This window comes from Pinus tabuliformis, chromosome J, assembly GCF_031772625.1.
Source record: "Pinus tabuliformis cultivar Carrire ecotype Pingquan chromosome J, CPIR1, whole genome shotgun sequence".
NCBI lineage: Eukaryota > Viridiplantae > Streptophyta > Pinopsida > Pinales > Pinaceae > Pinus > Pinus tabuliformis.
The window spans coordinates 897,663,151-897,685,872 of NC_142295.1; the positions used below are offsets into that span (position 1 = coordinate 897,663,151).

At 37.9% G+C, this 22,722-nt stretch overlaps 1 protein-coding gene and 1 pseudogene across 6 annotated transcripts; one reads left to right on the top strand and one right to left on the bottom strand.

The window, feature by feature from the left end:
- Positions 1 to 1,239: 1,239 nt before the first annotated feature.
- LOC149229573 (uncharacterized) lies at positions 1,240 to 22,188 on the bottom strand. 6 transcript variants are annotated; one of them, XR_016247941.1, is made up of 3 exons: positions 22,048 to 22,187; positions 18,842 to 21,990; positions 1,240 to 1,735 (listed from the first exon to the last, which is right to left on the bottom strand). XR_016247941.1 is itself a non-coding variant. In XM_089378674.1 (3 exons), the coding sequence occupies exon 3, from the start codon at positions 21,438 to 21,440 to the stop codon at positions 20,631 to 20,633; it is 810 nt and encodes a 269-aa protein (XP_089234800.1). In that variant the 5' UTR covers positions 21,441 to 21,478; positions 21,560 to 21,990; positions 22,048 to 22,188; the 3' UTR covers positions 18,314 to 20,630. The 6 variants fall into 6 exon arrangements, 2 of the variants coding, with proteins under 2 accessions (XP_089234800.1, XP_089234799.1); XR_016247942.1 differs by having other exon boundaries at positions 1,245 to 1,735; positions 20,024 to 21,990; XR_016247940.1 differs by lacking the exon at positions 1,240 to 1,735 and adding an exon at positions 3,593 to 3,731 and having other exon boundaries at positions 18,565 to 21,990.
- LOC149229574 (glucan endo-1,3-beta-glucosidase, acidic pseudogene) lies at positions 21,620 to 22,225 on the top strand (annotated as a pseudogene).
- The last annotated feature ends 497 nt before the right edge of the window (positions 22,226 to 22,722 follow it).

A 22,722-nucleotide genomic window follows, 5' to 3' on the forward strand; every position in this document is an offset into this window, starting at 1 on the left:
TGAGCTCAATATCAGGGTAACTTTTAAGACAAGGAGTATGATTATAACTGCACAAAAAAGCAACAAGAGTATGTAAAATGATTTATTGAAAACAAAATTGTAAGACTTCGCATACATGTAGGTCCCGATAAAGGTAAACGGGTTTTTGGTGTTTGGGTGTTGCAAGTCCATGCCTCCTTTTAATCTATATTCATAAGACTAGCATTTGTGAATAAACAGGTACTTGCAAGAGTTGATGTCAAGATAGGAGGGTTTCTACTAATGGCCATACAAGAAAAGAAGTCAGAAAGCTTTTAATCTATATTTGAAAAATTGAAACCAATTCTGCTGGATATCAGAGAATATATAAAACCATAAATGCGGGCTTTGCAAACTTAGTTTTCCTATGAGAGATTATAGAAACTTCAAATGTATTAATAAAATGTCCAAATAACTATTCTAATTTGACATTCATAACGCAAAATTCAGAGTATCTTACAGCGCACTCAGGCTCACCAAACCTCTCTGGTAGTGAAACAACAACATGTTTGACCTACAAAATCAAGAGCATATAAATTCTATTAATGTCTAAAATGGAGCCCCAAAAAATCCTTGTTCAGAAAGAGAGTTCAACTCCTGAGACTTGCAAAAAGATAAGCTGTGTGATCTGTGTCCAGTTTGACATCAAGGAGTTCAGGACCAAATTGCAGCCAAAGAAATCATGGGTTGCATTGTACATGTATGAGGGAGACTAAGACCTCTAGTCCAAGATGTAACATGCAGATTCAGCCCTGTTGTTTGGATGAAGTTTGATTTTTGTTCATTCTCGTATCTTGTTTTCTATTTGCCTACAATGCTTTAATGGTTTTGACAGTCGTTCCACAACTTTCACTAACTTTGTGTGTAGGTGCAGCTTCTGTAGCTGTAGCACTCTGACACTGCAAGCTTGATTCTGCAACAGTTTTTTGACTCTACCTTTCCAAGACTTGCACCGTCCAGCGAGAGAACAAATTATGAACTCAATTATAGCACAAATCTAACTCTAATTCTTGGTCAAGGGTTCATTCACTAGATTTCCTTGTTTGAGTTGGAATAGGAATTCAATTAGATCCAATTTATAGCTCCATTTTCATGGCTGTCAACTTTTCATTGTCCTCCATTATTTATTAACAATACCTGGAGAAGTAAACAACTTTGGAAATTACTAATAGTTATGAGATCTTTGCACAACATCTCCTCTCCATAGATACAATTTAGCTTTGAAAGATACAATTTAGCTTTGAAAGTTGTCAATCTACGCCCCTTTCTATTTGTTTTTAGTGGTGTAAAAAGTGTTATTATCTCTTATTTGGCTCATAGCTATAACACCTTTCTGAGACATCCTCATCATATTAGCTTTGAATTACGTGTGACTATCATTAATCCTAGAGAAGTGAATATCTAAGTCAATAAGGCAACCTAGACACCATGATACATAATGAATGCTACCTGATTTTACAAAATGGATTCGGTATAGATTTGATTTAGATTTAGTGTCAACAGGAACACAAAAGAGTAAGCTATTATGATATAAATACCTTCAAGTGGCTGAGATATCATCATTTGAATCTCAAGTGATGAGTGGCCAACCCAAGTAACAACACCAACAACTTTTAGGTCAATATCTACATGGATTGGCTTTTTTCAACACCATCTTGTCAACTGATGATGTCACTAGTAACAATGGTCTTGTTGTGTTGTCCTCATCAGCACATGCCTACAAGAGAGGAAACCATTAAAAATATAATGTAAATTTTTCCACTTTCAACCAAAAGAAAATCTTGCACAGAAAACATTACATCTGCAACTTTCCCAATAACATTTTTTATAAATCTAAAGAACAGTAAAAAATACAGATTCACATTCCTACAACAGATGGAACATGTTAGGATTCTTGCTAATTTTATTTTCTTTCCAAAAATTGATTTCCAAGCGTCCATTTTTTTAACAAAAATGGTTCACTCAGACTCTCTAGCATAAATTTCAATTTCTTAAATAATTGCCAAAATGTTATAGAAACTATATATAAAATCCTTAGAAACTTGAATATTTTGGGATAACATTTTATATTTGCCATTTTCAGTATCAGTAAGATTCACCGGCCTAAACAAACACTATTGAAGTGGAATTCCGTTACACTATGTAGGTACTATTTGTCAGTCTCTCTGATTTGAATGCATTTCAGGTTTTGAGGCAAGATCTTAGTGAAATTAAATATCAGTTTATTTCCTAATTATTTTCTGGCATTTGGAACCATTTCATTTTGTCAAATGAATTAGTTCTGAAAAGGGTAAATTAATAAATTATAAATATTTACAGTCAACAAAAAGAACTAATGAACTCGGGAAAGGCGGGACTTGGTGGGTTCATGTGAGTCCAAGAAAATTGTGGTGGAATAAGGCATGCTGTACACCAACAGCCATTTGTGTTGAAGACTTCACATTCCAAACATATTAACTATAACATGGCCATTAGAATGGAAAACCTTTAAACATAAATTTTGCAAATAAAAAATCTGTAAACTCCTAACAAAAAGGACAATTAGGTTAAAAATCAAGATATTCCCTCCAAGGGCCAGCCAAATACAGACCACACAATGTGAAAACAAGCATCTAGTCCCTGTGAGAATGCTTCTTCTTGGCAGCCAAGTCCATGGGGCTTCATAAGAGGTATTTTCGAGAATCATAAGAGTTTTAATACCTTGGTGACTAGTATTTGACACTCTGTGGGGTCATGTTAAAATATTTTATTTCCAATAGGTGAGGCAACATTGTTTCTTACATGGAGTGAGCACCATCATAACCATGCAAGAGTCACCACACAAAACTCCAAATGCTGCATGACAGAAAAATATGGTCTTTTTATTAGCTTGCTACCTTGAAGCAAAAAGGCAAAAGCAGGGAGCGTTGAGAGTCATGCCAATAAACATGCTAAGATCAGCTGCACAGAAAAGGGCATACTTCTCTGACTCGTCTAAGGCAGTCCTGGAAATTCGATCAGATTTGCTCCTACTTCTGAATCAACATCTTTGCGTGACTACAAAGCCCTTTGGCATGCAGTAAGGGGAGCTTCCTTCTTATCATCAAAAGTTGAATTTCCAACTTCTTGTTTTCGTCTGCTTCTCTTCTTCTTTCCTTCAAGTTCAACATCCACAATTTCTGCATCTTCATGTCCCTCCTCATCTTCCTCATACTCACCAACTGGAACACGTTTCTTAGTGTTCCTTGAGATTTCACGATGTGATGCTTCCTCACCATCATCATCCTCATCATGATCTCCATCCAACCCAGAATAGAATACGGAACCAATTCACAGTATGGTTAATTCAGAGAAACTGATAGTAAAGGCATAGGAGTTAATAATAAATACCACATCACTATTGTCACTTGATAGTAAAACACAAAGTTTTAAATTCAGAAATTACGTGCAATGAGACAAGGTGAAACAGAGTAATGCACAATGAGACAAGGTGAAACAGAGTAATGCAGAGTAATAATAAAATTGAAATTCGAGAATTATGTGTTCATGAAGGAAAAAAATATTTACAAACTAACAGGAGTCTTTAGCTCCATTCACCACAGTTAATCTAGAAATCTTACAAAGATTTACCGGTCTCTATTTTCATACAGTAAAAACTATGTTTTCACGCACCCACTTATTTTCGCTCCAGACATTCGACCTTACACGAAACCAGCTGAACTATGTGTCATGACCTAAGTTACCAGGATTCGGATACGGATACGGATACGGATCCGGATCCGGATCCGCTAGTTTTTTGAAAATCTAAGATCCGGATACGGCAAGGATACGTCACGTACAATATATATATATATATATATATATATATATATATATATATATAACTTTTAAAAAACACCTTAAAGCTAAAAAATCAAATACTCCATGAAACCATCAAACATTTTTCGAACATTGAATGATAAAATCATAAATATGAAGATTAAAACATTGAAATGGTGCATCGTCCCTCATACAAAGACTAAAGTAACAAAAAGGTCCAAGGATCATGATTCATAATATCATGAATGATAATAGTAAATACATTTACATATCCTCAAATGGATCTATATCTTCTGCATATTGCAACTCTACATCATGAATAGATGATGGGGGTCCTGGAATGTAGGAAGTTGCATCAGGAGGCTGGACTGGTGGTGGAACAATATCCTCAAGTAGGTTGAGGTGAGTCATGGCATTCAGTGTCAGGTTCAAGTCAGAGATCTCAGGCTCCACATCCCACATCCTGCTCGGACCTTTTTTATACTCTGGTTCAACATGTGATAGAAGACGAAGGTTGGAATGAACATAAACAAGGTCCTCAGCCTTTGCCGCTCCCAACCTGTTTCGCTTCACTGAATGGATGAAGCCATATGTACTCCAATCCCTCTCAGCTGATGAAGAACTAGCAACCTGTGATAACAACCTAGTGGCTAGAGTAGACAGATGAATGCTATCCCCACCATGGAAGCCCCACCAAGTAATAGGATCAAGATGTCCTCGATCATCCATAGCTACTGGATCTGAAAAGCTACCAGTAGACTGTACAAACCCTCCAAATTCTTGGCGGACTTCCATTGCAACTCCCATATCTCTATAAATTTTCTTCAAGGCTGTCTTGTATCCTTGTACCACTTCAGAATCTTTGTTTGGTGCTGCTCTACCACGTAAAGACAAAATTTTAGAATGATAGTATTTAGGGTGCAATGCATATGCCAGAAGGTGTAATGGCGTGGTCATTTTGTTCCACCTTTCTGTAACTATGTCCTTCACTAAATAATAGAATGTTTCATGAGGGTCATTTTCACTTGCCCTGATAATTTCCCTTATCCTCTCCAACATACTATCAATGTTTTCATAAACTTCCCCCAAGCAAGGTGTATCTGTATCAAATGCCCTGATCAAGGTCAAGATTGGTTCAGTGAACCGTAGAAGATATTGAACCTTGTCGCACCATGCATCATCAAGAATGATGGACTTGATTTTTTGCCCTCTATCAGAAGTGGAAGTCCTCCATGATTCCCAAAGAGGGTCAATGACCATTGCTTGTAGTGCTTGTCTCACCTCCACAAGTCTCTTTATGACAAGAGTGTGGGAGGCAAAACGAGTTTCAGCAACCTATAAGTTTCAAAAGGCCAAATCTCAAATGATAAACCATATATAAATTTGTAATTAAAAATAAGAATTTCATTATTTCTAATACAAATAGTAATGATAAAAAAAATTACCTTCAGTAGCTCCAACTTTGCAAAACCCCGATAAATGGCTTGGGACATTGAATGATTTGTTATGAACATTTGGATTTCTTTTGATGCTACATATATTTCATTAATCCATTCAATCTCACCAATCTTGGCAAGCATAAGGTTCAATGAATGGACTGCACATGGAGTCCAAAAGATGTGATCATATCGACCCTCCACAATTAAACCTGCAGCTTTACAAACCTGTGCGTTGTCCGTAATGACTTGGACAACATTATGTGGCCCCACACTTTCTATTGCATCAATAAGAATTGTGGATATGAAAGATGCATCTTTCTCTATTCCACTGCAATCAACAGCCTTCAAAAACATTGCCCCTTGGGGGCATACTGCAACAACATTAATTAATGGGCGGTTTCTTTGGTCTCTCCATCCATCAGAAATGATGGACACCCCTGTTTCTGCCCATGTATCCCGGATTGCCTGTAGCTGCGTATCCACGGATTGCCTTTCTGATGCCAACAAGGTAGTGCGGACCTTTTCATATCCAGGGCTTTTGTACCCTTTCGGCGCTTCATTAACTGCCTTAATCATTTGTTGCCAGTAAGGGGAACGCACCAAATTGAATGCTAGCCCATTTGCATAGATGCAACGAGCTACGTGTTCATCAGCGATGTCTCTACCTTGATTATTGAAACATGCTTCAAGAGGGCCTAGAGTGGCCCTTTTATTAGATGTAGCAGCAGGCCTAGATGGCAATGGAGGCCTAGTTGTAGAACTTTGCACAGGGTGTTTTCCCTTAGCAAGTTTCCTATCAGCAGCTTCTTGCAAAGATGCATAGAATTTCATTTTTCCAGGACTCAAACCTTGGCCAGGTTTGCCATTTGCATCTTTTGGCCCGGTGCATACTTGCACCCCTGTGTTAGTTTGACCGGTGAGATGGGCCTTCACTCTAGTATATGAGCCATTTTTTATATCTTGGCATTCATTGCACTTCCATTTAAATGAACCACCTCCGGGATTTTTTCCAATAATCTCCACATACTGCCATAGAGGAGATTTTGGATCTGTTTTGATGATTTCCCCTTCACTATGCTCATGATGTGAATCTTGTGATGGTTCCATTATGATAATAATATAGACTCTATTGGTTACTTGCAAGTTGCCACTGCATTTAAAAGTCAAGCTATAATATATTAATATTATGATTATCCATAAACAATTAAAAATTAAATTGTAAAATTAAATACATTAAAAAAAAGTAAATTTAAATTTTAAATACATTTTAAAAATTTGAATAACATATATTAAATATTAATATAACTATTAACTGTTATTATAATTTATTATGTTATATAAGTTATAAGTTATAACATATATAATTATATTATATAATATATATATATAAATATTAAATAATATATATAACTGTATAATATATATAACTGTTATTTAATATATATAACTGTTAAATATTAAATAATATATATAACCGTATAATATATATAACTGTTTAATATATATATAAATATTAAATAATATATATAAACATAAACATAATATTAAATAATAATATTATGTTAAATAACATAAAACATTAAACATAATATAACCGTAAACATATAACATTAACCGAACCGTAAACGTTTACCTGGTTAACGCGGAAGCCTGAAACCCTCGGCATGACGGACTGTGCCCACAATGTGTGCTGCGTGCACAGGAACCAGCAGCAGTGAATGGTGCAGCACGCGTGCAGTGGGGCCGGCGGTAAGCCCGTAAGCAAAAGTCTTGTGCAGGAGGGGCCAACGGTGAGCACTGAGCCCAGAACGAATGGCGACAAAACAAAACTACGAATGGTCAAAGCAGACAGAGCTACGCAAAGTCCGACAAAAGTTCAAAACTAAAAGTAATGTTTTAATCTCGGGACCACAAAATAGGGGAGGGACGCTATTACCTGTGCGCCCTCCCCTCCACCTGGCAGACAAGCACGTTGCAGGCACGTGGCCTCGTACGACACCACGCCAACTCAATCCGCCACCTGTTAACATGCGTGTCAAGGGTTTACACTTTATTTAACGACCATGGATCCGCTCATTTCCGCCTTTACCGCGCGATGTATGCTCCGACTGTGGGTTTTCTGTTCGGGTTCGGTGTTTGTTCGAAGCCCTCCGCCGATGATGGCGCGGGAGGGCTCCATTACCTGTGCATGATGTCCGCCATGGTTGAGCTCATGTCCGCCAATTGCTGTTCAGCCTGGACCGCCGGTGGTTTTGGGTTTCCTGGGTGGTTGTTTAATTCGCGTTATTTGCCCGCCAATTGCTGTGCCAATTGCTGTTTAGTCTGGACCGCCGGTGGTTTAGGGTTTCCTGGGTGGTTGTTTAATTCATGCTATTTGCTGTTTGGGGAGGAGCCAATACCAATTTACAGGTAACTGCAAATTTCGGTGGTATTTGTGTGGTTTTTTGGGTTTTTTTCTTCTGCATTTGCTCATTTGTTAATTTTTTCCAATTGTTGCAGGTGTGGCAGGTCCGGCGAGCACTGGAGAAGGTCCGCCGAATGTGTGGCGAGCTCTGGACTGATGGCTTCTATTCGGTAGGATTTTTATCCTACCAGCCATTTTTTGAAGTGTTTTTCAACACCTCTCACCGTGTATTTCTCAACACCTCACCTCGCTTATTGGAAGTTTTGTTGTAGCTTTTCGGTGTTAAGGTCTTGTGCTTTTTTCGGTGTTAAGGTCTTTTGCTTTTTTCTGATATAATGGTAGCCCTCTGGTTTTGTTGAATGTATAATTTATTAGCTGCTTTGTTGAAGGGTTTAGGGTTTTGGATTCTAATGGCAGCTTGGTTTTGGTTGCCATCTCCAAAGCTTGCAGCTAGTGTGAGACTCGGAACATACGGAAATGATGTTGTAGCTTTTCGGTGTTAAGGTCTTGTGCTTTTTTCTGATATAATGGTAGCCCTCTGGTTTTGTTGAAGGTATAATTTATTAGCTGCTTTGTTGAAGGGTTTAGGGTTTTGGATTCTCATGTGTATATTTCTTAATAGGAATTGTAAATGCTCTTCCGAGGCCAAGATATGCTATTTTTACTACACCTCTTCGCTTATCCACCAGGAGATTGTGAGGCTTCAGGTCCCTGCCATATTATAGGCTGCCTTTCAATATTGGAGCATGAACAGAGAATGTTTCAACTGCCTTTCGAGCTTCTGTACCATTCCATATAATTTAGGCATACTTCATGAATTGTAAGACTCCTAAGCCGGTGGTGTTCTAAATCCTTCTATGAGATGTAAGGTTGTTTGCGTGTAGGAAGTTTGTCAGACTGTCTTAAGGTGGCGAAGCTGTTTCTAGGGTTCTACTGCGTCTAGTCTTGTTCTGAGGGTTTGAAGGGAGTTGTACAGATAAGAAGGTATGCGGATTCCTTCCTAAGCAGGTATTGTAAGGATTCAAGGTCTAGTGTTTCATTCCAAAGATCTAGCTTCCTCATTCCTTCTAAGCTAATGTTTATTAGCTGCTTTGTTGAAGGGTTTAGGGTTTTGGATTCTCATGTGTATATTTCTTAATAGGAATTGTAAATGCTCTTCCGAGGCCAAGATATGCTATTTTTACTAAACCTCTTTGCTTATCCACCAGGAGATTGTGAGGCTTCAGGTCCCTGCCATATTATAGGTTGCCTTTCAATATTGGAGCATGAACAGAGAATGTTTCAACTGCCTTTCGAGCTTTTGTACCATTCCATATAATTTAGGCATACTTCATGAATTGTAAGACTCCTAAGCCGGTGGTGTTCTAAATCCTTCTATGAGATGTAAGGTTGTTTGCTTGTAGGAAGTTTGTCAGACTGTCTTAAGGTGGCTAAGCTGTTTCTAGGGTTCTACTGCGTCTAGTCTTGTTCTGAGGGTTTGAAGGGAGTTATACAGGTAAGAAGGTATGCGGATTCCTTCCTAAGCAGGTATTGTAAGGATTCAAGGTCTAGTGTTTCATTCCAAAGATCTAGCTTCCTCAGTCCTTCTAAGCTAATGTCTCAGACCATCTTCAGATTGTCTCTGTCCTTCTTCGGAATGTTGGTTTGCTTCTTGAAGGATACTAGAGCCTATGGTGTAAGCAACTTACGTATTATTCATATATTATGATAGCTTGTTTCTCTGTATTGGTTACTAGTAATCACAATGCATAACCTTATGGACAGTGTTCACATAATCTACATGCCTTAATTACGATAAGTTCTTGTTCATGTATTAGTATAGCTTGATTACAGTGATATCATAACTCTTACATATTACTGATATAAGCTCAATGTAAGGATATGGAATATGAAGCGTATAGTCTAATCACTTACACGGTATCAATTGATGTACCATATATAATTGACTAAGCTTAAACTCCATATTAGTAGAAGCTATAATACATTTATACCTATAACTATTTCACACATATGGCTCTGATTCCCATTGAATTGATTACAATGAGTACTCTTATTCAAGCATTGTGTTAGCTTCTCACTTCCATGGAACTAATCTGATGAATACCGATATAGTGCTTGCAGTAGTTTGGGTTAGGTTCCTAAAGACTATCTCCCATGTTTGCCTATGCCATTCAATTTTGTCTATCACATGCATTTTGTTCGTTTCCTTGGAACAATACTTAGCTCAATTATTTTAGAACTATATATGACTACATATTTGATTATATTAAAATCAGATTTGTTGGATTTATTTACTTATTTATGGTTGAGAATTTATTTGCAGCTCTGTGTCTTATTATCTCAGTGTTTCAGGTTTTCTTCAACAAATTTAAATAATAATTACTTCAAAAATGAAGAAAATGACTTCAAAGAGTCCAGTAGTTCCAATTGTAACTCTTTATGATCTTTGTGGAGTACATATGTTGTGTAGGCTTTAAGTTTAGTTCAGTTTTGGTTTTGAGCTATTGTTGTGTATTAACTTCTTTCTGTATTCAATAGAAGATGGATGTGTTTGAGAGTTAGGATATTTTACAGAAGTATGTGCTTGTAGGTAAGCTTACTTAGATCTAGGTTATTCTTTCAAAGTTGAAAAACTGCTTACAGTGGCCTGCTTTCTATGATACTTGTTGACTGCAATGAATAATTAGATCTAAAGCATATTGCTACGGTGACTGCATAAATACCCTAAGACAATAATAATAAGCCCAAGACCACTGCACATTGACCATAAGAGACTAATAAAGTCATATGTTTTTCTGTTGGTGACTTTCCAAGTGTTTATCTAAGGTCTGGTATATGTTTTCTGATATCTGAAATATGCTTTTCGAGATCTGGTGTACTTGTTTTAGTAAGAAGAAATCAATTTGCTAAGGTTTAATATCCATAAGAAATCACTTATCAGTGTTGGGAGCATCATTTTGAAGCTAATGGTGAAGTATTAAGTGATTTATTTTGTGAAATATAGTTCATCTTTGCAGTGGAAAAAGATGCCCCAAGACATAATATGAATTGACATAACAATTTCAAAAGGGGAATAAGTATCTAAGTTATCATTGTAGCGTCTTTTGTGGACTGATATCATTTGTGCTTAACTCGCAAATAAAACTTGTTTACAACCAACCAAGCTGCTGTTGGCTTTTCAATGTAGTGAATGCATAGCACCATAATGTTGTTAGTGTTTCAAAGCAATAAAACAACCTAGGTTGTAAGCCAGAATGTTTTTGTGACAAGAAAAAGACACAATCCATCCAAAATCCACATCATAATGTGGTTACAAACAAAAACATATGACACCCCTATTCTTTATGGCCTTGAGAATCTTGAGTGCCAAAACTCCCCGAGTTACCTTCTTGAGCCAAGTAGGTTGGCCTACCTGTCAAGGGTTGATTAGGAAATGGTTGATTGCTGCCATATGATTGACTCCAATTTGCAGCTTCCAACCATGGAGGTATTGAGTACCCATACCTCACATTTGCACTACTGGTCCCTGCATTAAGTGGAGGTGTGTAATGAGCATACATAGAATTGGCACCAACTCTGGTAGGAATAAGGCAAGTGGGTAAACCCTCAGTGGTATAGTGAGGCACTTGAATGTTTATGAGATCTTGGAATAATGGTGTATTATCTGCAATGGAGTCCAATGAGTTTGAAATAATTCTGGTTTCATTAGCTATTCTTGTATCATTGTCAACCATATTGATCATCCCTTGTTCCTTTTCAAGCATTTGTTGTGCCTTTCGTTTTTCCTTTTCCTGTCTTGCCATTTGCTTTTGTTGGTCCTTAATTTGCCTTGCTTTATCTCTTTCAATCTTTTCATTTGCTCGATGTTGTGCTGCAACAATCCTTGCTGCCTTCTTCTCCTTGACTAGATCCTTCTTTTTCTGTTTTAATTCTTGCATTTCAAATTTCTTTTTTTCAGACTCAACTAACAGGTTTATATAGTCCTCTGAGGTGAGTAACTGTGAGCTTCGGCCCAGACGAAGACTACCTGGTGCACCTTGCTTTTTTTTCATTGATACTCTCTGTACTGGTAGCTTTAGGAATCGTCCAAGTGTCTTCTCCACCCCTCCCACCTGCATGTCATTGCTTGGTACTTCCCTTCCAGTTTCTGTTGGAACTGATCGAACTATATCATTATCTTCATTTGATGCCTCATTATGTCCTTCATCTTCTTCCATTGATATATTGTCCACAAAAAAATGAACAATTTCATTGTTCAATTCTGCTGGTTGTGAGGGCATGTTCATGCTTTCTTCATTGGTTGCTGAGACACTATGTGCATTCATATTGATCATTGCTTCTGCTAGCCATGAAGGTGGGGTTACTTGGCTTGGCAATGTCAATTGGTCATTGTCAACTGCATGTTCAGCAATAACATTAACAATATCAACAACAGGAATTTCATGTTCTTGAGTTGGTGGAACAATCTCCATGTTACTGCGAATTTGTTCATTGTTATATTGTGTTTCACATACAGTTTCATCATCTTCAGCATATAAGTGTCCATGAGACAAGGAAATCATATTACCAGCTGCAACAACATCATCTTGGTCATCTACTTCTTGCACTTCAACACCTGTTTGGGCATTCCCTTCTTCCTGACCATCCACATGAAACGCTTGGCTACAACCAGTATCATGCATGAGAGCATCATAGTTCAGTGGCCAGATTCCTGTCCTCCTAAAACCAGCCTTGATATTTGATGGTGTCAAAGCCCTTTTAAAAGCTTTACTTGCAAGCTCTGCTAGCTCAAACCTTTTCACCTCAACCCCTGGATTCTTTGCCATCCATGCAGCACGCTCCGACCTGAAATAGTTCTTGAAAGGGCCAAACACACTAACATCAAGGGGTTGCAGTCTATGAGTGGTATCAGCTGGCAATGTCAATAGGTCGATGCCTAAATTGTTTGCTTCCTCAATTGTTTGTACAGCCATGTGGCTCCCATGGCCATCTAATATCAAAAGGTGTCCGTTATTAGGCGAGACGCCACCTGGTACCGATGCAGCAAAGTGAGAAAGCCAACTTAGAAACAGTTCTTTAGTCATCCATGCATGGGAATGTGCAGCCATGCATGCACCTGGTTCGCAGTTCTGTATATAGTTTTTCAGTTGATTTTTACCTTTGAATAGATAAAATCCTGGGATTGAAGTACCAATTGCATTAACACAACATAAAATAGTTATCCACTCCCTGCTCTTGGGCAAAATCTTTGGCACATTTCGGCTCCCTCTCTTGGCAATTACCCGCATGCCACAATTCCTCCCTGCCTGTAAACCTGTTTCATCACAGTTCCATATATGGTCTGCTCCATAAGAATGTTTATCATAAGCACTAGAAAGTGTGTCATAGAATTTTTGCACAACTGCAGGGCGCAAATTTAATGCTCTGTCTCTGTCAAGGCCCTCAGCAGTACGCAATACAAGTTCTGGATGCCTTTTTTTAAACCCAAACCACCATGATTTACCAGGAAACCCATCTTTGAATGGGTTTGGCCTCCCTTGACAGATTTGAGCAACTGTTGATTTGAGTTGTATCAACTCTAGCCCATGTCCCAGTTGGGCCATCTCTTTACACCACTCAACCACCTCGGCCTCCTCATCCTCAGTCATAACTGTAAGAGGCCCTCTACGTTTTGTATGAGTCAGTCCATTTATCCAATAATGTATTGATGAGGGAGGAATACCATGTTTTTTTGCAGATGCCCGAACTGAGTATCCATTAAACTCTATGTCGTCAATTGCAACTAACATTTGTTCTTTTGTCCATCCTCTTATAGCACTGATTTTTTTAGTTGAGCTTGCCCCTTGGACTGTTGTTGATGGTGGTTCTGTGGCTGATGGTGTGTTAACATCAGCAGCTGTCACATGGTCATCTTCAACAATGTTCCCTGGTGCATTGCTGGCATCGACATCAGCTGGCCTGTCATCATCAGATGATGTGCATCGGAGCTGCGCACCCCTTGTCACTCTCCTGCCACTTCTCCTTGTACGAGCAGAGTAACTTCCTTTTGCCATAGATGCAACAACCTATAAAATTATTGCATGCATTTAGACATTAGAATATATGTTAAATTATGCTTTATTACTTCTGCAAAAATTATCCCTATGAAGCTGATGATCGAATAATTCTTGTAAGCTAACCTTCAATTCCTGTAAGGTAAGCAACAAATAAGGTCAACAAATAAGGTCAACAAATTATTACAGTTTTAAAAATAAAATTAAACATAAATAGATAGCATTCTTAAATTTTCAAGGCTAACAAAAGACTTACACACATGAATACCATTTTGAAAGAATTCATACCATTTGTAACTTACAACACTAGGTAGATCTTGAGATTAAGATTTTTTCTCATCTGTGATGTCAGAACAAGTTTTTACCATGGTGGTGAACTTGTGCTTTTATTTACATTATTGGGACTTTCTTTCTCTGCTTAGCATATCTGACTACAAAAGTTTAGGTAGATAAGATGTTTTCTCATCTGTGGTGTCAAAACAAGATTTTTATGATGGAGGTAAACTTGTGCTTTTATTTACATTATTGGGACATGTCTTCCTCTGCTTCGCATATCTCGTTACAAAAACTTAGAAATGCTTCCCACTTGACTGATATGGAATTTGTGAGTTTGATTTTAGTTTTTCATGTAATGTCTAAATGAGTCTTTTTCTCTATCTTTACATAATTTCAAAAGAGTTGAAATTATTGCTTCAGTGCTTAGTATTTTATTGGTGTTTACCATGCTTACTGGAAATTTGGATTCAGTGCCCTGTTTTGATTGTTTCCTTTACAGTTACTCTGTCTCTTCTTTCAATTAATTTGTCCTTAGGCTTTTTGAAACAAATGGCTTGCATCTCCTCATATTACTTCACCGATAGTTCACTAAAATCCTATTTAGTTTGTTCCATGTGCTTGTTGCATGAGCAAAAATAAGCGCGACCTTTGTAAAATGTGACTGAACTTAAAATTCGGCTAAGAGGTCTCACTTTTCATTATATTTTGATATATTTGTGAAATTTTCTCTCATAATCATGTAAGTTCACGGGTTTCTTCAGTATCTGTTTTTCCTGGTATACCACTTAAGCGCGACCATTGTAAAATGTAACTGAACTTAAAATTCGGCTGAGAGGTCTCACTTTTCATTATATTTTGATATATTTGTGAAATTTTCTCTCATAATTATGTAAGTTCACGGGGTTTCTTCAGTATCTGTTTTTTTCTGGTATACCACTTTTGTCGCAGTTCCAAAATCTTTGCAATTCTAATATATATTCATAACATGACCAAGTGTGAAATAATAATTCTTACGCCAAGAGAACTTAAACTAGTATTTCTGAAATTGGCACCTTTAAAGTTTTGAGTTTTGCAGTTATGGCTTAATAGCGAGCTGGATTACTAATGTAGCGCAAGTATTTTTAAACTTAAAAACACCTGTTTTATTAAGCAGACTTAAAATCTAATAGCATCTTGTCCTCTTATTTGATTTGCTGTCTTTCTGAGCAAGATGTTTGATAGCTTACTGCACTAATTTGTTTGTAATCCTAGAAAAAATGATCTATTTTAGAAGTCTGAAAGTTGAGCTTACTGTACAGTGTATTGTTTCATATTGCTTTTGTTAAGTTGGTCCAATCAACATGGACACAGCGGGGCTTTTTTTGCGCTCACTGTACAGTGTATTGTTTCATATTGCTTTTGTTAAGTTGGTCCAATCAACATGGACACAGCGGGGCTTTCGTTGCGGAGACCCTACCGTGTATAAAGGGTTATCGGGAACGACAACAGGACGAGAAACGATGTTTAGAAGTTTCCCATTGAAGAAACTAGGAGAAACGATGTTTAGATGTTTAGAAGTTTCCCATTGTATTCAATAGGTTAACTGTATAAGCTAGAACACATACATAAACTCTGTATAAAAAAGGTTAATTGTAACTGTATAGGTTAACTGTCACCACCCTATGGACAGAACTGTAATGTAAGAAATCTGATAAATGAATGGACAGAACTGTAATGTAAGAAATCTGATAAATGAAAACAAAACTGTAACAGAACTGTAATGTAAGAAAAATCTGATAAATGAAAACAGAACTGTAAGAAGAATGAGTTGTAATTCATATAACTAACTTGAATATATTGGCCACTGTTTTGTGATGTTGTCTTCAAGTTTGCTGAATAGTTTGAAAGCATAAGATGCAACTTCAACAGTGGGTGGACTTGTTTTATAGTTTTGGGGACTTGATTTTAATTGGTGGACATGGATGCACATGGATTGCAATGGCTTCATTTGAATGTGTGGTATGGATTTAATTTGCTGTGATCTAATGGTTGGGAATTGTTTATTTGTTGATCCATGTGCTTTGATTTGTTTTAATGAGAAATAGAATGAGTTGGGTGTCATTTATTGCAGTTATTGGGTCTGGGTGTCATTTATTGAACAAAGTGGATTTAATTGTTATTAGGTTGGGTGTCATTTATTGAACAAATTGGATTTAATTGTTATTGGGTTGGGTGTCATTTATTGAACATAGGGTGCTTAGTTGTTGAACAACACAGCAGTTATGGCTGACATACATTCCTTTTGTTATGTGCAGGTAGGCATATTTATTTGGGATGCAAAGTTAGAGTTCTCATGAGTGGGGGTTGAAGTGACTGTTGTTTTGTACTTCTGGAATAGACCAGTTTGGAAGCCTTTATGGCTCTAGCTGTTTTCTACTTGGGTCAATATGTTTTGCAATATTAAGTAGTAAAATACTATTTATGGACAGTTGTGGGCCCAGTCAATGTATGGGTGATTTTTGGACATAGTTTAAAACTTATTTATACATAATGTTATTTATTTCTGTTTAAAATTTGGTTTCACAAGTCTTAATCACTGGTGGTTTGGTGGGACCAGTATTATATCAACTACTGGGCCCTGCACAAGAATAGGAATCCCTCCCCTATCTACTCTTAAAACCGTGAAAATATCTGCGTGAAAATATCTGCGTTTTAACTTGCAGCCACCGTCCGGATCCGTATCCAAAATCCGCTTTCCGTTTCGAAAACCCGCGTTGTTAAAAATATACGTATTTTACCCGTATTTGGGAGTATCCGGATCCGGATCCGGTTCAGATCCGTGGATCCGGCAATACTCCACTTGCCTGAGCCGGATCCAGTAACATAGGTCATGACACTAACATAGGATATTTTGATGTATTAATTTTATTACATTAAATCAAAACATGGGTGCACATATAAAAAAATTAATTTCAGACACTGCGCACTACAGACTCTTTCCTGTGCAGTACACTCAAACATTTACAACTTCATTTATTCCATGCAGATATTTACTAAGATTTGATTTACTGAATTATTGCAGGGATGGGGGAGCTTGTAGGCAGGTTCACTAACTTATTCACTCCACATCGCTTCAAGCTGAAGGTAAATATGCAAATTGGTTTTCTCTTACTTTTCCGCAGATATGCGAACAGGTTGGCCAGCTACAAAATTATTAGTCATTTCTGCCTGCTTTCCAGAAGTGATTTCGTTGGCATGATGTGTATCCATCTTTGCAATAGATGCATTGGTATAAAACTAAGTTCCTTCTTAGGTGATTCTTGCATTTCCACCCTTACAGGGAAGTCATCTTCATCATCCGAATTTTCCTGCACATTGGATATGCAGTCAACTCATGTCGTGCACATTGGATATGCAGTCAACTCATGTCCTTGAGTGCAGTAATACGACATACCTAATATGAAATCTTCCATATAACCATCGACAGATCTTGACCACCAACATGTATTTAGACAAAGTTAAAACATAAACCACTACCTTCATTAAATTTAATGGTATAAAACATTTTCTGCCATGGGTGTCAACACCTTAAGATTACAGAAATATGCCCAATTAGGTAAGTCAGCCCCATTACAGGACTAGACATGGCAAGTCCTTGCATGCACATGTTAAATAAAAAGGGAAAAATGCTAATGACAACACAATGGGATATACAGGAACTACAAAATAAAATGGTAAAGTAAACATGCTAAGATCAGTTGCACAGAAAAGGACATACTTCTCTCACTGGTCTAAGGCAGTCCTGGAAATTCGATCAGATTTGCTCCTACTTCTGAATCAACATCTTTGCGTGACTGCATAGCCCTTTGGTGTGCAGTAAGGGGAGCTTCCTTCTTATCATCAAAAGTTGAATTTCCAACTTCTTGTTTTCGTCTGCTTCACTTCTTCTTTCCTTCAAGTTCAGCATCCACAATTTCTGCATCTTCATGTCCCTCCTCATCTTCCTCATACTCACCAACTGAAACACGTTTCTTAGTGTTCCTTGAGATTTTACGCTGTGATGCTTCCTCACCATCATCATCCTCATCATGATCTCCATCCAACACAGAATAGAATTCACAGTATGGTTAATTCGGAGAAACTGATAGTAAAGGCATAGGAGGTAATATTATATAAATACCACATCACAAACACAATAAAACTGCTGTCACTTGATAGTTAAACACAGAGTTTTAAACTCAGAAATTACATGCAATGAGACAAGGTGAAACAGAGTAATGCACAGTAATAATAAAATTGAAATTCGAGAATTGTGAGACAAGGTGAAACAGAGTAATGCACAGTAATAATAAAATTGAAATTCGAGAATTATGTATTCATGAAAGAAAAAAATATTTACAAACTAACAGGAGCTTTTAGCTCCATTCACCACAGTTAATCTAGAAATTTTACAAAGATTTACCGGTCTCTATCACAGTTAATCTAGAAATTTTACAAAGATTTACCGGTCTCTATTTTCACATGTTTTCACGCCCCCACTTATTTTCGCTCCAAACATTCGACCTTACACAAAACCAGCTGAACTATGTGTCATGACACTAACTTAGGATATTTTGATGTATTAATTTTATGACATTAAATCAAAACATGGGTGCACATATACAAAAATTAATTTCAGACACTACGCACTACAGACTCTTTCCTGTGCAATACACTCAAACATTTACAACTTCATTTATTCCATGCAGATATTTACTAAGATTTGATTTACTGAATTATTGTAGGGATGGGGGAGCTTGTAGGCAGGGTCAGTAACTTATTTACTCCACATCGCTTCAAGCTGAAGGTAAATATGCAAATTGGGTTTCTTTTACTTTTCCGCAGATATCTTAGGTATCCTTGTGCTTTTGCGAAAAGGTTGGCCAGCTACAAAATTATTAGTCATTTCTGCCTGCTTTCCAGAAGTGATTTTGTTGGCATGATGTGTATCCATCTTTGCAATAGATGCATTGGTATAAAACTGAAGTTCCTTCTTAGGTGATTCTTGCATTTCCACCCTTACAGGGAAGTCATCTTCATCATCCGAATTTTCCTGCACATTGGATATGCAGTCAACTCATGTCCTTGAGTGCAGTAATACGGCATACCTAATATGAAATCTTCCATATAACCATCGACAAATCTTGACCACCAACATGTATTTAGACAAATTTAAAACATAAACCACTACCTTCATTAAATTTAATGGTATGAAACATATTCTGCCATGGGTGTCAACACCTTAAGATTACAGAAATATGCCCAATTAGGTAACTCAGCCCCATTACAGGACTAAACATGGCAAGTCCTTGCATGCACATGTTAAATAGAAAGGGAAAAATGCTAATGACAACACAATGAGATATATAGGAACTACAAAATAAAATTGTAGAGTAAATAAAGTAAATATGTTGCCAATTGATGAAAATATAACTAGAACAAATCCATCTTAAACTTATATCTATCAAGGAGAGGGTCAAATTTCCTGATGTGTACATTTCTTTTATCATTTAATCTGAAGAACTTAATTCATGACATGGAATTAAATGATTAAAAAAACTACAGCTAATGAAATTTAATCCCTCTCAGTGCTTGATAAATTTGGATTTAAGATCAATCAACATTGGTTTAATATTTTTTTGGATGGTGTCACATATCTATGTACATGAAAACATCTCTGTCATGCTGGGCTACAAAGCACCTCACTAATCTCACTGCACAAAGGCAAATACGAGTATATGATACTTCAGAGCTTGGTAGATGTATGAAAGATTGTTAAGGTAAATTCACCAGCAGAGTTAATGTTAGTAGGGATTTTTATATTACCAAGGCACCTATGCATGTACCAGTGACATAAAAGAGAAATTACCTTAAATTGACCATAGTTTTGTTCAATGGGATTGAACAAATGGCATAAATCCCAGGTGATTTGGTGGTAGTTGAGATGGTACTAAACAATAAAAGAATAACTAAAAGATGATATAAATTTCTTTGTACATCAGATGCCCAACTTATACCTGAAGAATAAGTCTCCGACGTCGTCTCCCACCTTCAGTTACGGCTTCCCAGATGTAGATGAGGCTTCCAAACCCTTCTGTTTGGTTCCTCCTGGATTGCCAGATGCAGATGAGGCTTCCAAACCCTTCTATTTGGTTCCTCCTGGATTGCCAATGGAATTTTCATGAATAGTATGAGTAACTCCAGCTACCTTAAGCTTCACCTTTTTCAACGGACCCTCTTGAGAAGGCAGATCATCTTGCCGTGGCACTGATTTATCCAAAGACTTCATATCAGAATCCCTGTTATGAGAGGTTCTTCCATCAACCTGTGTTTTGACTTGTCCCCCATTTTGACCTTCCCTAGCTAGTGATTTTAATTGTGCTGCATGACGACTACTATCCATAGTCAGCCCCTCTGCCCTCCTTCCTCCATCTGTCATTCTACTATGCCCAGAGTCCGCTCCTCGGGATCTGTCATTCTACTATTGTAGGATCTGTCATTCTACTATTGTGGGAATCTGAGAATCTTCTCTCCGGCACTTTGTGCCCATCAGAATTACAACAGTCCCCCAAAGACCCACCTGCACCCAATCCCCAATCAGACATTTCTGAACATGACTGTGCCTTAGCCGCCTTCGCTGTTTTTCACATTACCCTGCACATCTCCATCCCTATTCCTATCCCAGTCCCTTTCACGATCACGGTCCAATCTGTCATGACAACCATTCCTCTCATAAGAATCCTTCCTGTCCATCCCACCATCACGAAACGGCTTCCAGGGATCTAAATCATCACAGTGCCGCTTCCGCTTGAATGTTTCACCAAATCTGCCTCTTTCCTTCTCGGCCTTCTCCCCAGTCGAATAATACTTGAAATCCCTCTCATAATGAAACCCATCCCTGTGACTTTTCTCCCTGAAAGACTTTTCAGGCCTCTTACTCCGCTCATACTCCTGAGGCTTGGAACCCCCTCTATCATACTTCCTATCATGATTCCTATCATTATCTGGGCTCCTGCCAGAATGCTTGCCATTATGGTCTACAGCATCCCTCCGAACCCTCTTCATTTCATCCCCCTCGGGCACCCACTCATCATCTCCACCAGCCCTTTTGTGACTAGCCGACTTATTACTTTTACCCAAATCATCCTTCCCCATCTCAGATTTACCCTTGCTATTATTACTCCCTAGCCTTCTCCTGTAATCATCACCATGAGAATGAGGATTAGAATACTTACCAGGTTCTTCGTTCAAACCCTTATCAACATTTCCAGCACTTCGAGGATCTGAGGGCGGGGAATCTGACGGCGACGAATGCTCGTACTCATTGAGAAACATTGCATGGGATCCTCCCGATCTGGGCTTCCTTACCGAAAATGTCTGTGGCTTCCTCACGCCTTTAAAGCCATCGAAGTCCAGCCGCTCAACCGTCTCCATGCCTGCACCCTCTGCAACAAAATCCTTTAGAAAAAAACCTCAAAAACCCAACAACAAAACCCTCATATACTCCACGAACCCTTGACCAATATCTGCAACAAAATCCTTTAGAAAAAAACCTCAAAAAACCCAGCTTCCCGCCTTCTCAGGGTGCTTTCAGAGACGACTTGAAGGATGCCATGAGTTCTATGCTCAAATTTATGTCAAATACCGGGGCTCCCTTCATGGCAAATGTGTATCCATACTTCAGCTATTTCGACGACAGAAGCATTTCTCTGGATTATGCATTGTTTAAGTCCACGACTTCGGTGGTGCAAGACGCAGGTCGTTGTTACTGCAACTTATTCGAAGCCATGGTGGATTCTATTTTGTCCGCAATTGAAGCCTTCAGATATCCCAACATCACACTCATTGTTACTGAAAGCGGATGGCCTTCTGCTGGTGATGAGATGACCACAGTTGAGAATGCTCAGACTTACAACAATAATCTCATTCAGTATGTACTATCGAATGAAGGGACACCGAAGAGAACGGGAGTGGGAATGGAGACCTATATCTTCGCTCTTTTCAACGGGACACCGAAGAGAACGGAAGTGGGAATGGAGACCTATATCTTCGCTCTTTTCAACGAAGACAACAAAGTGGGGTATGAGACGGAGCGTCACTTTGGGCTCTTCAACCCTGATCAAACTCCTGCATACCATGTCAACTTCTCTCGATTATGTAACTTCCACATCGATGATGTGGATTTAGGTGCTGGAATTCCTAGAGGGTTTTTAGCTTAATCTCATTCATTTTTCAAATTTCAAAATATTGTGATGGATTTTCAGTTTTTAATAGTAAAATCCTCGGACTTAGGTGCTGGAATCCTAGGAGGGTTTTTAGCTTAATCTCATTCATTTTTCAAATTTCAAAATATTCTGATGGATTTTCAGTTTTTAATAGTAAAATCTTCGGTTTGATTTTGATTTTGATTTTTAACACGATGATGCTCAGACTAGAGACATATTGAAGTCTTGTATTTGGATTAAACTACAATTTATTAAGATGTATCGGAGGTGGTTGCTCTCGCATGTAAATTTCAATATACATATTTTTATCGTAGATTCCTGAGCTAAGAAGAAAATGATCGGATGTGCGGCGAAAATCACATGAGAAACTATTTGTCGATGCGTTTCGAACCAACCAGTGTGGTTCATCGTCACGACAAGTTGCTCGAAACGCGTCGACAAATGGTTTCTCGTGTGATTTTCGCCAAAAAATCTATCATAAACTTGTTATG